General features: G+C 44.0%; 1 protein-coding gene across 7 annotated transcripts in view; it reads left to right on the top strand.

Annotated features, from left to right (window-relative positions):
- aars2 (alanyl-tRNA synthetase 2, mitochondrial (putative)) overlaps window positions 1–15,002 on the top strand; it is a 113,752-nt gene that overhangs the window by 29,441 nt on the left and 69,309 nt on the right. For all 7 annotated transcript variants that reach the window (XR_015755074.1, XR_015755073.1, XR_015755075.1 and 4 more), the window contains 5 exons: window positions 471–582; window positions 6,138–6,265; window positions 11,254–11,395; window positions 12,362–12,531; window positions 13,057–13,170. Coding sequence is in view for 4 of the 7 variants with exons in the window: in XM_087984613.1 (XP_087840739.1) it covers window positions 471–582; window positions 6,138–6,265; window positions 11,254–11,395; window positions 12,362–12,531; window positions 13,057–13,170 (666 nt within the window). In the remaining 3 variants the exon portion in view is untranslated. The remainder of the gene's footprint in view (window positions 1–470; window positions 583–6,137; window positions 6,266–11,253; window positions 11,396–12,361; window positions 12,532–13,056; window positions 13,171–15,002) is intronic.

Raw genomic sequence — 15,002 nt, 5'->3', positions numbered from 1 at the left:
CTCATCCTTTTTAAACGTTGAGGGGTTTCCTGACTCTACTATCCTCTCGGATCCTCTGGCTGAAAGGATCTTTCCTCAGTAAACCTCCTGCCCTTACCTTAAAATTATGTTCCCTTGTTATTGACCCTTCAACTAAGGGGCACAGCTGATTCCTATCCAACATTCTCATGCCCCTCACTCAGGGTCCCCCCTTAGCCTGAACCTATTTAACCTCTTTCCTTACTGAAACTATTCCATTACAGGCAACATCCTGACTAATCTCCTCTGTACCCTGTCCAGTACAATCACATCCTTCCTATGGTGCGGAGATCAAAACTACACTCAATATTCCAGCTGTAGGTTAACCAAAGTTTTGTACAGCTCCAACGTCACCTTGCTCATCTAATCTCTGCCATGACTAAGTGTCCTGTTGGCTGCTTTAGTCACCCTATTAACCTCACCACATGACCTCTGACTTGTTTTTTTTTCAGATCATGGACACAATTAATGAGAATGAAGCTGCCTTTCTCTCCTCTTTGCACCGTGGACGACGTATCATTGATAGAACTTTACAGAAAATGGACAATTCACAGAGTTTCCCAGGTAATGGGGATGTGGATAGGTATTTCTTGTAAATGGAGTTGGACTCCTTTAGCCTCACTTCCCAACCCTCCACACACACACTCGGGCACGGTTTCCTCTAATCCACCTCTACCACCATCAGATCCAACCATCGAGGAGGGAGTATTAGATGGATAAATGACATCTAGTGTGCCTCAGCAAGAAGAAACACTGTTTAAGTGAAGAGAGATTACAGAATTCAAAGATACAGAGGAATCTCTGGGTGTTCTGGTATAGAATAACAAAATTCAGGTGCCAAGCAAGTGATTAGGATGGCAAATGGAATTGGTTGCTTATTATGAAGAGGAATGGAAGATAAAATGAAGCAGGCTTTACTACAGCTATACAGGACGTTGGTGAGACCATATCTGGAGTACTGTACATGGTTTGCGTGTGACATCTTTGAAAAAAAAACTGTGGTTGTGTTGGAAGCAGGCCAGTAGTGTTTACTTGGCTTATTCTTGGGGCAAAGCACTGATCTTATGAAGAAAGGTTGAACAGATTAAGTGCGTGCCCACTGGAGATTCGGGAATAATGAGAGCAGATCTTATATGCTTATAACTGATCATAGGGGAGCTGGATACCTGGGGGATATTGTGAGGGAGACCACAATATAGCGTGACAGAGACCATAAGATGTAAGAGCAGGCATTTGCTATGCTGCATCATTTAGTGAGATCATAGTTGATCTTATAATCTTGAATTCCACTTTGCTGCTTTTTCCCTATAATCTTACTAATTAAAAATCTGAACAGAATAGCAGTTTATTCTAAGGTGTATTTTTACAAAAAAAAGTGTAAAGCTTTATAAGTCACCATACCATGTAGCCTAAATTAATGACTAAAGGCATAAAGACAATAAAAAGGAAATGTTCACCACAGTGAAATTAGAGCTCATGGGTTCAAAGTCCGCTGGAAAATTGGACTAAAGTCACTGGGCTTGGCCGAGACGGCTGCTTAGGGCAGGGCCGGGGCAGCCACTCGGGGCCGGGGCAGCTGTTCGGGGTGGGGCCGGGGCAGGGCCAGGGTCAGGGTCGAGACAGCGGGGCAGGGCCAGGGTCGGGACAGCAAGGCAGGGGCAGGGCCAGGGCTGGGACAGCTGCTCGGGGCAGGGCGGGGCTGGGCCGTGCCGGACTCTTGAAATACCCGGTAGCTGTCTTCAAAGCTGGGTTGAGACCATCATGCTGCACTGCTGGAATACATGGAAGCCTAGCTCACTCCTCCTGGACAAGAGTGCCACATAGGGACCTTGCGCAACCAGGCAGCAGGCCTAATGTGCCCCTAAGGGCCATTGGAACCAACCTCATCACTGCGCCATCTGCCAGGTGCCTCTGCCAAAGTTGCTAAAATAAGATAAGGTACCATAGTAAATAAAAGCATCTTTTCAAAAAAATACATAGAAAGAAAAAGAAAGCAAAGTGGGCTCTCTGAGGGGCCCACACATTGAGCTACTGCTGTCTCACCTTTTGGATGTTTATCTCAGCCTTAAATATACTTAATGACATAGCCCTCTGCGATAAAGAATTCTACAGATTGACTACCCTCTAAAGGAAGAAATTCCTCCTCATCTCTGTCCTAAATGGGCAATCCCTTACTCTGAGATTATACCTTCTTGTCCTAGACTGTTCCACAGAGGACAGTTCCCCTCGGGATCTTGTCTGTTTCGATAAGTCGCCTGTCATCCTTCTAAACCCCAATGAATAGAGGCCCAACCTACCCTACCTTTCCTCACAAGACAGTCCTTCCATACCCAGGATTAACATGGTAAATCTTTCTAGATTGCACACTGTCATGTTAGCATGCTGGAAGTCAAGACCAGCTATTCCTGTAGTCATCACAAAAGTTATAAAGATTTTTTAAAGTGTGCAAAATTTCCAGGATACGTTGAGATCAGTCTTGTGCCGATCAGAATTTTACTTCTCAGTCTCACCTCTGCTATTTATAAAATCATGGAGTCTTACAGCATAGAAACAGACCCTGCAGTCCAACTCGTCTGCTCCAGCCAGACATCCACAATCTGACCTTGTCCCATTTGCCACATACTTTCATTGATTTGCAGGAGGCACTATGGCAATGTTAGGGATCTCACACACACAAAGCATTTCTGACTTGCTAATTACAAGTCACAGCTTACAGCAGCTGCTGAAGGAAGAATAAATTGGTTTTCTTCTGGCTTAAAGTGAGATTTCTGCAGAGAACAGGGAGAACTCCTGAGCTGGTAGAGGTTGGATGGCTCCTTCCCATTTTGTTCACAGCACTAAGGTGTTCAATTATCTGAGAATAAATCGCAGTTGTTGGTGGGAAGAAGGCCTTTGTCATCAGTTACCGGTCACTCGTCTACAGACCAGTCAGCTGCTTGTTGCTGGGTAATCTTCTATTTGCGTAGGCTTGGCCCCAGCTCCGCTGCAAACAGGGCTTAAAATGATTGTAACTTGCTCTCAAAGCCTGCAGTAATCCTTGATTTTTCTCATTTCAGTCCACCATCAACAACACAGAAAAATAAAAGACATGTTCTTTACACCATATATCTTAGATAAGTAGACCAGAACTATTCACAGTATTCAATGTGTGGTTCAACTAGTGCCTTGTATAGTCTTGTATTACCTGCTGAATACAGATGCCAACTTTTTATGATATATGCACAAGGACTTCCAATTTCCAAGAAATTGTCCTAAATATATGGTGAAATCTTCCTGTGCCATAGGTTTCTGTAGTTTCTCTCTATTTATAATGTTCAACTGTTGTATTCTTGTTGCCAAAGTGCATAAACTCGCATTTTCCCACATATTCCATCTGTCGATTTTTTTTGCCAATTTGTTGAACTTTTTCTGTACCACTGTGCAGACTTTGTGTCATCCTCACTGCTTGTCTGCCCACTTATTTTGTCATCCAGAAACTTAGCAATAGTGCATTCTTATTTTATTCCAAATCACTGACGTGTAGTGTAAATAATTGTGGTTGAACACTGATCCATGTGGCACTGTACTAGTTAGATTGCCATCCTGAAAATGCCCTCATTTGTCTTCCAATATCCTTTATCCATGCTAGTATACTACCCAAACACCCTAACATGGGCTTTTATAATAATAAGTAGTTGAATGTACTGTATTTTATCAAATGCTTTTTGGAAACCCAAATGTTTTATATCTACTGGTTCCTCTTTAAGTTTCTTGATATCTCAAAGAAACTAATAAACATGTCGGGTATGATTCCCATTTTTTGGCTCTGCTTGATCATATCATGTATTTCTAGATTCCCTGCAATCACATTATTTGTAATAGACAGTAACATTTTCCAACTAACAAACCCTAATTAAGCTAACAAGCCTATAGTTACCTTTTTTGTCTCTTTTCCCTTTCCATCTGCAGTTTTCCAATCATCTGGGGTTTTTCTGAAATCTGAGGATTGTTGGAAGATTACTATGATGTGTCCATGATATCTCTAGTTGCTTCCTTTAATATCCTAGGAAGCAACACAATAAGACCAAGGACCTTTTGGCCTTTAGCCTTATTAATTTCCCTTGTAGTTTCTCTTGTGATAGTTACTGTATTTATTTTCCTCTCCCTGTTTCACCCCTTGATTACTTAGTTTTTGAACTATTGTTAGTGGCCTCTATCTTAAAGACTGCTACAGCTCCTCCGTTATTTCCTGTTTCCCTAGCTGCCGCCTCTAATGGGCCTGTATTCACCTTGACTTCTTGTTTCCTTTTTATGTATTTAACCAAGTACCTACCATTCATTTTGATATCACTTGCTAATTTACCCTCAAAATTGATTCCCCTCCCCTTTGTTCTTTGATCATCTTGTGTGGTTTAGCAACTTTCCCAGTCCTCTTGCATCTATTAATCTTTTCTACGTTTCTTATTTCAAGTTGATAGTATGCTTAACTTGATTTACCATGGTTGGTTTATGTCCTTCCTAGGATTCTCCTTCCTCACTAGGATATATCTTTGTTGCGAGTCACAAGCTATATCCTGAAATGTCCATTATTTTACTCAATTGTTTTTTCAGTTAATCTTCTTAAGTTGCCAGTATGCACATTTAGCACAGTTGTTTCTAGGTTCCTCCCTCTCAAACCAATTGTTACAATTTATTGTTATGATCACTGTTTCCCAAGGGACATCATGCATTAAACAATTTTATTAATTATATGTCAAAATTGCCTGATCCCTGGTTAGATCCACAAAAAGTTTCCCAAGTACTGTCTATGAATTCTTCCTCATGGCTTCCTCTGTCAGATTTTCAGAATTTACCTGAAGACGAAAGTCACTCCTGATTAATGTACTGCCTTTGTCAATCTGGTTGGGCAGCACGGTGGCACAGTGGTTAGCACTGCTGCCTCACAGTGCCAGAGACCCGGGTTCAATTCCTATCTTTGGCCCATGTCCCTTAATCCCTTGCTGAACAAAAATTTATCTGACTTGGATTTAAAATTAACAACTGATCTAACATCAACTGCTGCTTTTGGAAGAGCGTTCTGAAAATCTACCACCTTTTTTTTTGTATGGAAGTGCTTCTTAACACCTCTCCTAATGGTCTGGCCCTATTCTCAGACTATGCCCCCGAGGTCTAGGGTGGCACGGTGACATAGTGGTTAGCACTGCTGCCTCACAGCGCCAGAGACCTAGGTTCAATTCCCGCCTCAGGTGACTGTGTGGAGTTTGCACATTCTCCCCGTGTTTGCGTGGGTTTCCTCCGGGTGCTCCGGTTTCCTCCCACAGTCCAAAAATGTGCAGGTTAGGTGAATTGGCCATGTTAAATTGCCCGTAGTGTTAGGTGAAGGGATAAATGTAGGGGAATGGGTCTGGGTGGGTTGCACTTCGGCGGGTCGGTGTGGACTTGTTGGGCCGAAGGGCCTATTTCCACACTAAGTGATCTAATCTAATCTAATACTCAAGTAGTTTTCTCAGAAAAGAGAGATGAAAAACAGTGGAGACCTCTGCAAATTGAAGACCTTACTTTTACTTAAAAGACAAATTTGCTTCTTTCTATGTACTCGCATCACATGCTGTGGTCTGTAATGTCACTCCAGCTCTGCCCATCAATCCACACCTTTTACCCTTTTCCACTTACCTCTTTTGAGTTTGCTTCTTCCAGTAAACCAACTTAAAACACCTCTGTCCTCTTTCGCATCAAATATCTTTTTTGATTCAAATTTCTAATTGTAGTCAGTCAAATCTTATTTGGGTTTTATCTCACTAAACTGAATTCCCACACTGCTGCAGTTCCGCAGTAACTGTGCTCCTTACAACAGAGAGTGGAGAATGGGGCATGAGGTTGGATCTCATTCAAAGTTTGTGCCCTGTTCCTGCTGATAGTTCACTGACTCCTGTGGAGGCAGCAAGGACATAGATTTGCATCAAAGGCTCCCATATGTGATTGGCCACCTTCTCAGTCAAAGTTCACTTGTCAGGACTAGAAAGGCAATGAGCTTTAGACTAGTTCTCTGGTACATGAGTGCTGACTTTGGTTAGGGAGGATGTTGGATGGCATGATTGTAGATGTGGAACCATCACAATCACCCTTCTCCATGTTTGCAGTGGATGTGGCCTGGTCTCTACACAGGAACTTGGGCTTCCCCCTCGATCTGATTAGCCTAATGCTGGAAGAAAAGGCAGTGAACGTGGACACTGAAGCCTTGCGGCAGCTGGCAAAGGAAGAGGCAGAGGTGAGGTTTTAAGATGCTGAATGGGCTGCCCAGAAACCACTAGTGATGTGTCAGTCTAGCTTATGTGCTTCCCCTGCCCCTCTGTCTAAACCCTCAAGACCTTCAACTCCAGAATCCTGTGGAGATAACTGAGCTTTTCCGGTTCTTGATTTATATGCCACCTGGATTGGAATCACTCCGCTATTGGTGGCAGTTCCTTCTGTCATCTGATTTTGATTTATTACTGTCACGTGTACTGAGGTACAGTGAGAAAGGTGTGTCTTCCAAGCTTTACAGACAGATCATACTATACAAGTGCATCAGGGTAACAGAACACAGAGTGCAGGGTGCTGTGTTACAGCTGCCAGTGTGGGATTCCCTCCCGACATCTCTCTTCCTCTTTACTGCACTTCCCTCAATTAAGAACTTTGCCCATTTATTGAATAAATTGTCTAATTCAGTATTTCCTTATTTTATTTAATCAAACATTGGTTGTATGCCAGAGAAACACCAAATATAAACATAAGGACCGGGAGCAACAGTGGACCATTTGACCCCTAAAGCCTGTTCTTCCACCGTACAACATTACGGCCAATCTGTTACACGTCCATTTCATGTCGATTCCTCACAGCCCTCGACCGCTAACACCACCCACTCCCCAATATTTCAAAAATCTATCTACCTCTTTAAATACTTCATTGATCTAGCCTCCACAGTTCTCTTCTGTAAGGAATTCCAGACATTCACTAACTTCTAGGAGAAGAAATTCCTTCATACCTCAGTTTTAAAAAACTGTTCCCTTGTTCTATAACTATGTCCTGTATTCCAAATTTCCTGCACTAGTGGAAGCATCATTTCAACATCTACCCAGTGAAACTCCCTCAGAATCTTTGATGTTTCAATACCCCCCCATTCTTCTAAACTCTAATAAATAGGCCATTTTTAGCTTCTCAGCCATTTTTGATAAGTCAACCCTTTTATCTCAGGAATCAGTGCAATGAATCAACTATTGAACTGCTTCCAGTTTTAATATATCCTTCCCTAAATACAGGCATCAAAACTACATAGTACTCCAGATGCAGCCTCATGAACACCCTGTACAATTGTAACAAGATTTCACTGTTTCCAAAACCAGCACCCAAGCAGAAGGCAACACTGCAATATAAATTTAAGTCATTTATGAAGTGTGAGCAAGGCACAGTGTTCTAATGTATGCTGTTTTCATCTAGAGGAGAGTCATGGTCTCTCGCCTGCTCTCTTTCTTCCTCCCTCTGTCTGTCTAATTGAAGCACATGTATCCAGCTTGGCTGATTTCAGCTGGATCAGTGGCAATGACATGGGATGGCGTGTGATAAATAGATGTGGCTCCTTTTTCTCATTTGTTCTTCAGATGTAAGTATTGCTGGCTGGGCCAGCATTTATTGACCATCCCTGATTGTTCTGAGACAGGCGTGCTGAGCTGTGCCTTGAATTTCACATGCTGTATATAGAGCATAGAACATTACAGCGCAGTACAGGCCCTTCAACCCTCGATGTTGCGCCGACCTGTGGAACCCATCTGAAGCCCATCTATCCTACACTATTCCATTATCATCCATTATTTATCCAATGACCATTCAATGCCCTTAAAGTTTGCATGTCTACAACTGTTGCAGGCAGTGTGTTCTACACCCCTACCACTGAATAAAGAAACTCTCTGACATCTGTCCTGTATCTATCACCCCTCAATTTAAAGCTATGTCCCCTTGTACTAGTCATCACTATCTGAAAAAAAAGGCTCTCACTCTCCACCCTATCTAACTCTTATGATCATCTTCTATGTCTCAAGTCACCTCTCAACCTCCTCCTTTTCTAATAAAAACAGCCTCAAAGTCCCTCAGCCTTTCCTCATAAGACCTTCCCTCCATACCAGGCAATAGCCTGGTAAATCTCCTCTGGAACCTTTACAAAGCTTCCACATCCTTCCTATAATGCAGTGACCAGAACTGTACGTAATACTCCAAGTGCGGCTGCAGAGGTTTGTCAAGCTGCAGCATGACTTCATGGCCCTGGAACTCAATCCTCTATCAATAAAAGCTAACACATTGTATGCCTTCTTAACAACCCCATCAACCTGGGTGGCAACTTTCAGGGATCTATGTACATGAACACCGAGATCTCTCTGCTCATCTACACTGCCAAGAATCTTACCATTAACCCAGTACTCTTTATGGATGTAGGTTTGCTCGCTGAGCTGGAAGATTCATTTCGAGACATTTCATCACCCTACTAGGTAACATCTTCAGTAGGCCTCAGGTGAAGCACTATACATGATTCCTGCTTTCTATTTATATGCTTGGGTTTCTTTGGGTTGGTGATGTCATTTCTTGTGGCGATGTCATTTCCTGTTCCTTTTCTCAGGGGGTGGTAGATGGGGTCTAACTCGACGTGTTGGTTGATAGAGTTCCAGTTGGAATGTTGTGCTTCCAGAAATTCTCATGCTGTCTCTGTTTGGCTTGTCCTAGGATGGACATGTTGTCCCAGTCGAAGTGGTGTCCTTCCTTATCTGTATGTAAGGATACTAGTGAGAGAGGGTCATGTCGTTTTGTGGCTAGTTGATGTTCATGTATCCTGGTGGCTAGTTTTCTGCCTGTTTGTCCAATGTAGTGTTTGTTGCAGTTCTTGCAAGGTATTTTGTAATTGACATTAGTCTTGCTTGCTGTCTGTATGGGGTCTTTCAAGTTCATCAGCTGCTGTTTTAGTGTTTAAATACTTAATAGAAGACTTACGCCACTCCATCCACCCCACCCAAGAATTCCTGAAGACCATCAAAGACACCAAAAAAGAAGTGGATGAAATAATGGTCTCCTTTGATGTAACAGCCTTGTTTACATCAATCAACATTAACTTGGCCAAGGAAACACTGACTACACAAAGACACATACACCAAACACCACTAACTTCATCAGCAAGGACAGTATCATCAAGCTGGTGGACCTATGCCTTACCACACATTTCACCTTCAACAAAAAAACCTACAGACAAATCAAAGGAACACTCACAGGATCTCTGATATCAGGGTTCTTAGCAGAGGCAGTAATACAGAGATTCGAACAAACAGCTCTGCCAACCATCCAACCCAAGCTTTGGGTCCGCTACGTGGATGGCATCTTTGTCATCACTAAACAAAACAAATTGGAGGAAACCTTCAGACCATCAAGAATAGCCTTATTGGCATAAAATTCACTAAAGAGGAAAACAACAACATGTCACAGTAGATCGAACAGCCAATGGGGAACTCCAAACCAACATCTACAGGAAAACAACACATACAGACCAAACATTGAACTACAGAAGCAATCATCCCAACACCCACAAACGAAGCTGCATCAGAACATTATTTCAATGAGCCTACACACACTGCAGCACAGAGGAACTATGCAGAGCAGAGGAAAATCACCTGTACAGTGTATTCAAAATGAATGGGTACCCAATGAACACAGTCCGTCGATTTCTCAGCAACAAACCCAAACAAGCAGACAAAACACGTCAAGAAACCCTTGCCATTCTCCCCTACATCAAAGACATCTCGGAAATGACTGCCAGACTACTCAGACCCCTTGGCATCATGGTAGCCCACAAACCCACCAAAACAGCAGCGGATGAACTTGAAAGACCCTATACAGGCACCAAGCAAGACTTACGTCGTTTGCAAAATACCTTGCAAGAGCTGTAACAAACACTAGATTGGACAAACAGGCAGAAAACTAGCCACCAGGATACATGAACATCAACTAACCACAAAACGACATGACCCTCTCTCACTAGTATCCTTATATACAGATAAGGAAGGACATCACTTCGACTGGGACAACACATCCATCCTAGGACAAGCTAAACAGAAACACGCACAAGAATTCCTAGAAGTTTTGTGCAGTGCGACCTACCCTTCCCAAAACAGTGACTATCCCTGATCATCTTATACCTTTCAAGATGATAAATCCTATCTCTTATAACCTTTTCCAACAAGGCTCACTGTTCTGTAATTACCAGGGTTGTCTCTACCCTTGAACAAGGGGAAATATTTGCTATCCACCAGTCTTCAGGCACTATTCCTGAAGACAATGATACATAAAGATCAAAGCCAAAGGTTCTGCAATCACTTCCCTGCTTCCCAGAGAATCCTAGGATAAATTCCATCCGGCCCAGAGGACTTATCTATTTTCACACTTTTCAGAATTGCTAACACCTCCTCCTTGCGAACATCAACCCTGTCTAGTCTAGTATTCTCCTCGAAAACATTGTCTTTTTCCAGTACGAATACTGATGAAAATTATTCATTTAGCGCTTCCTCCATCTCCTCAGACTCCATGCATAACCTTTCACTACTATCCTTGTCTGGCCCTCATTTTATTCCAGTCATTCTTTTATTCCTGATATACCTACAGAAAGCCTTAGGGTTTTCCTTGATCCTATCCGCCAACAACTTCTCATGTCTCCTCCTGGCTCTTATTAGCTCTCTCTTTAGGTCTTTCCGACTAACTTGTAACTCTCAAGCTGGGCCTTCACATCTCATCCTAACAGAAACTGCCGCCTTCCTCTTGACAAGAGATTCAATTCCTTTAGTAAACCACGGCTCCCTCGCTCGACCACTTCCTCCCTGCCTGACAGGTGCGTAATTATCAAGGACCCGCAGTAACCGGTCCTTGAATAAGCTCCACATTCCAGTTGTGCCCATTCCCTGCAGTTTCCTTCCCCATCTTATGCTTCCTAAGTCTTGCCTATTCAACTTTCCTACAGCTATAACTGTTGACCTGTGGTTTAAAAAAAAGTAAGTACAAAGTGAGTGTTGTTAGGACGGAGTTCCAGGACTTTGACCCTATTACGTCATACTGGTTTCACAGAGAAGGGAAGAGGAGGCTTTGAAACATAAGTTTTCAGAAGTTCGTGCATTGGATTTTCTGTACGAGCTGTTCTGAGCGCTCTCTCGGGATACTGTAGTTTGATGGATTTTTTTTCTATCTCTGCAGCGTCTGAGACCACCCCCCCAGTCAGAATTGCAACAGGGCAGAGTGCTGGGTATACAAGACATAAATGAACTCCAGAGGACTGGAGTGCTCAGAACGGATGATTCAGCAAAACACATCTACACGCTTGAGGATGGCAAATATGGTAAACACATTTTCAGGCAAACTCATCCCACCAAATGCACAAAGAGGCAATTGGATTGGCAAAATCTGATTGAGAACGAGAGATTAGAGACAGTGTGAAGCTCATTAGATCCTGTCTCCATAAAACACACCCATTATAGGTACAGCAGAGGGTTAGATTCAGAATAAAGTTTCCTCTACATTGTCCCCATCAAACACTCCCAGGACAAAGACAGCACTGCATTAGTTATAGAATAAAGCTCCATCTATTCTGTCTCCATTAAACACTGAGGCACAAGTACAATTTGGGATCAAATACAGAATAAGCAACCCTCATTAAACAGTTCCAGGACAGGTACAGCACATGATTAGATAGAAAGTATCTAATCTTTTAAACTAATCTTCTAGTCTTTTAAGCTAAAGGTAAACAGAGTGTACTGTTGTCTCTATGCTGTCCCAATCAAACACTATCAGAATTGGTGCAGCATGGGGTTAGATACAGAGTAAAGTTCCCTCTACACTGTTCACATCAAACACTACCAGGGCAGGTAGGGCAAGGGGTTAGATACACTGATCTTTCCATACTGTCCCCATCAAAACAACTTCCTGGACAGTGACAGCATAAAGTTAGATACAAAGTAAATATTCCTCTACACTGTTCCCATCAAAGACACCTAAGACAGGTACAGTAGGAGAACACGCGATGATGCTTGCTGTGATCCTAGGAATGACGTTGTTGGGTTTTGACTCTGCAGTGAGTGTGAATCAATGTTTATAAAACAAAGAACTGTAGATCTCTCAGTTCTCATCTTACAAAGAACCAGAAATCTGAAACAAAAAAGAAATTGCTGAAAACATTCAGCAGACCTGGCAGCATCTGTGAAGAGAAAGAGTCAACATTTTGACAGCAATGTCACTGTACCCAAAGACCATCAAGTTCCTCCAGTTTTGGTTTTTGTTTGTGAAACTGTGTGTATTTGTTTTCCAGTGTTTAGTCCCTGCCAGGCCACTGTAGTAGCATTGTATGAGGGCAACTCATTGGTGAAGGAGGTGAGGCGAAGTCAGACGTGTGGTGTCATCCTGGACCGAACCAATTTCTACAGCGAGCAGGGTGGGCAGACCCATGACCTGGGTTATTTTATACGAGAGGGTCACCAGGCAAGTTTGGCTGCGTGGTGCGATTTCAGCGCTGACACCGAATCCTGAAGTCTGGCGGCACCCTCTGGGTCCGAACTTAGGTTGCACACTCCGATCCACCTGCCCCGATCCACCTGCCCCCGTCCTCCGCTGCTGACCCTCAGGGGCTCCTACAATGCGCCCTCTGAGCGGACCCTTGGGCCCCTATGACGTGTTCTCTGTGTTGACCCTTGGGCTCCTACGAAGGGTTTTCTGTGCTAACCGTTGGGGGCCCTGCGACATGCCCTCTGTGCAGACCCTTGGGGCCCCTACGACATGCCGTATGTGCTAATCCTCGGGCCCCTATGACATGTCCTCTGTGCTGACCCTCAAGGGCTCCCTGTGACATGTCCTCTGCTGGTCCTTGAACTGTGGGAAGGTGGTGTCCTAGATCTCTCTAGCTGACTGTGAAATGAGAGGGAGCCACTGAGCTGTAATGCTTGACTCACCCCTGCCTTGATTGTTCCATAACCAGGAACTCCGCTCAATTCTGATTTTCTTCATCAGGATGTTCTGCTACCAGTGGTGAATGTACAAGCAGCTGGCGGCTTTGTGATTCACACGGTCAGTGTACCAGAATCATTACACATTGGAGACAGACTCAACTTGTTTGTGAATGAGGTATTTAACGTGATACTTTTGATGGAGTGGCATTTTTGATAAGGGATAGCATTACAGCTGTGCTGAGGGAAGATATTCCCAGAAATACATCCAGGGAAGTTATTTGGGTGGAACTGAGAAATAAGAAAGGGATGATCACCTTATTGGGATTGTATTATAGACCCCCCCCCCAGTAGTCAGAGGAAAATAGAGAAACAAACTTGTAAGGCGATCTCAGCTATCTGTAAGAATAATAGGGTAGTTATGGTAGGGGATTTTAACTTTCCAAACATCGACTGGGACTGCCATAGTGTTAAAGGTTTAGATGGAGAGGAATTTGTCCAGTGTGTACAAGACAATTTTCTGACTCAGTATGTGGGTGTACCCACTAGAGAAGGTGCAAAACTTGACCTACTCTTGGGAAATAAGGCAGGGCAGGTGACTGAGGTGTCAGTGGGGGAGCACTTTGGGGCCAGCGACCATAATTCTATTAGTTTTAAAATAGTGATGGAAAAGGATGGACCAGATCTAAAAGTTGAAGTTCTAAATTGGAGAAAGGCCAATTTTGACGGTATTAGGCAAGAACTTTTGAAAGCTGATTGGAGGCAGATGTTCGCAGGCAAAGGGACGGCTGGAAAATGGGAAGCCTTCAGAAATGAGATAACAAGAATCCAGAGAAAGTATATTCCTGTCAGGGTGAAAGGGAAGGCTAGTAGGTACGGGGAATGCTGGATGACTAAAGAAATTGAGTATTTGGTTCAGAAAAAGAAGGAAGCATATGTCAGATATAGACAGGATAGATCGAGTGAATCCTTAGAAAAGTATAAAGAAAGTAGGAGTATACTTAAGAGGGAAATCAGGAGAGCAAAACGGAGACATGAGATAGCTTTGGCAAATAGAATTAAGGAGAATCCAAGGGGTTTTCACAAATATATTAAGGACAAAAGGGTAACTAGGAAGAGAATAGGGCCCCTCAAAGGGCCTCCTTCTTCAAAGACTGCAATTTCCCCCCAAACGTGATCGACAATGCCCTCCACCACATCTCCTCCACTTCTCGCTCCTCCGCCCTTGAGCCCAACCCCTCCAACCGCCACCAGGACAGAACCCCACTGGTCCTCACCTACCACCCCATCAACCTCCATATACAGCGTGTCATCTGCTGTCATTTCCGCCACCTCCAAACGGACCCCACCACCAGGGATATATTTCCCTCCGCTCCCCTATCAGCGTTCCGAAAAGACCACTCCCTCCGTGACTCCCTCGTCAGGTCCATACCCCCTACCAACCCAACCTCCACTCCCAGCACCTTCCCCTGCAACCGCAAGAAATGCAAAACTTGCGCCCACACCCTCCCCCCTTACCTCCCTCCAAGGCGCCAAGGGATCCTTCCATATCCGCCACAAATTCACCTGCACCTCCACACACATCATTTATTGCATCCGCTGCACCCGATGTGGCCTCCTCTATATTGGGGAGACAGGCTGCCTACTTGAACGTTTCAGAGAACATCTATGGGACACCCGGACCAACCAATCCAACCACCCCGTGGCTCAACACTTCAACTCCCCCTCCCACTCCACCAAGGACATGCAGGTCCTTGGACTCCTCCATCACCAGACCTTAGCAACACGACGGTTGGAGGAAGAGCGCCTCATCTTCCGCCTAGGAACCCTCCAACCACAAGGGATGAACTCAGATTTCTCCAGTTTCCTCATTTCCCCTCCCCCCACCTTGTCTCAGTCAAATCCCTCGAACTCAACACTGCCTTCTAACCTGCAATCTTCTTCCTGACCTCTCCCCCCCCCCCCCCCACCCCCACTCTGGCCTATCACCCTCACCTTGACCTCCTTCCA

The sequence above is a fragment of the Chiloscyllium plagiosum genome, unplaced genomic scaffold, assembly GCF_037043375.1.
Source record: "Chiloscyllium plagiosum isolate Xiang-an unplaced genomic scaffold, Cpla_swu_hap1 HiC_scaffold_3, whole genome shotgun sequence".
NCBI lineage: Eukaryota > Metazoa > Chordata > Chondrichthyes > Orectolobiformes > Hemiscylliidae > Chiloscyllium > Chiloscyllium plagiosum.
This window is presented reverse-complemented; position numbering and strand designations above follow the sequence as displayed.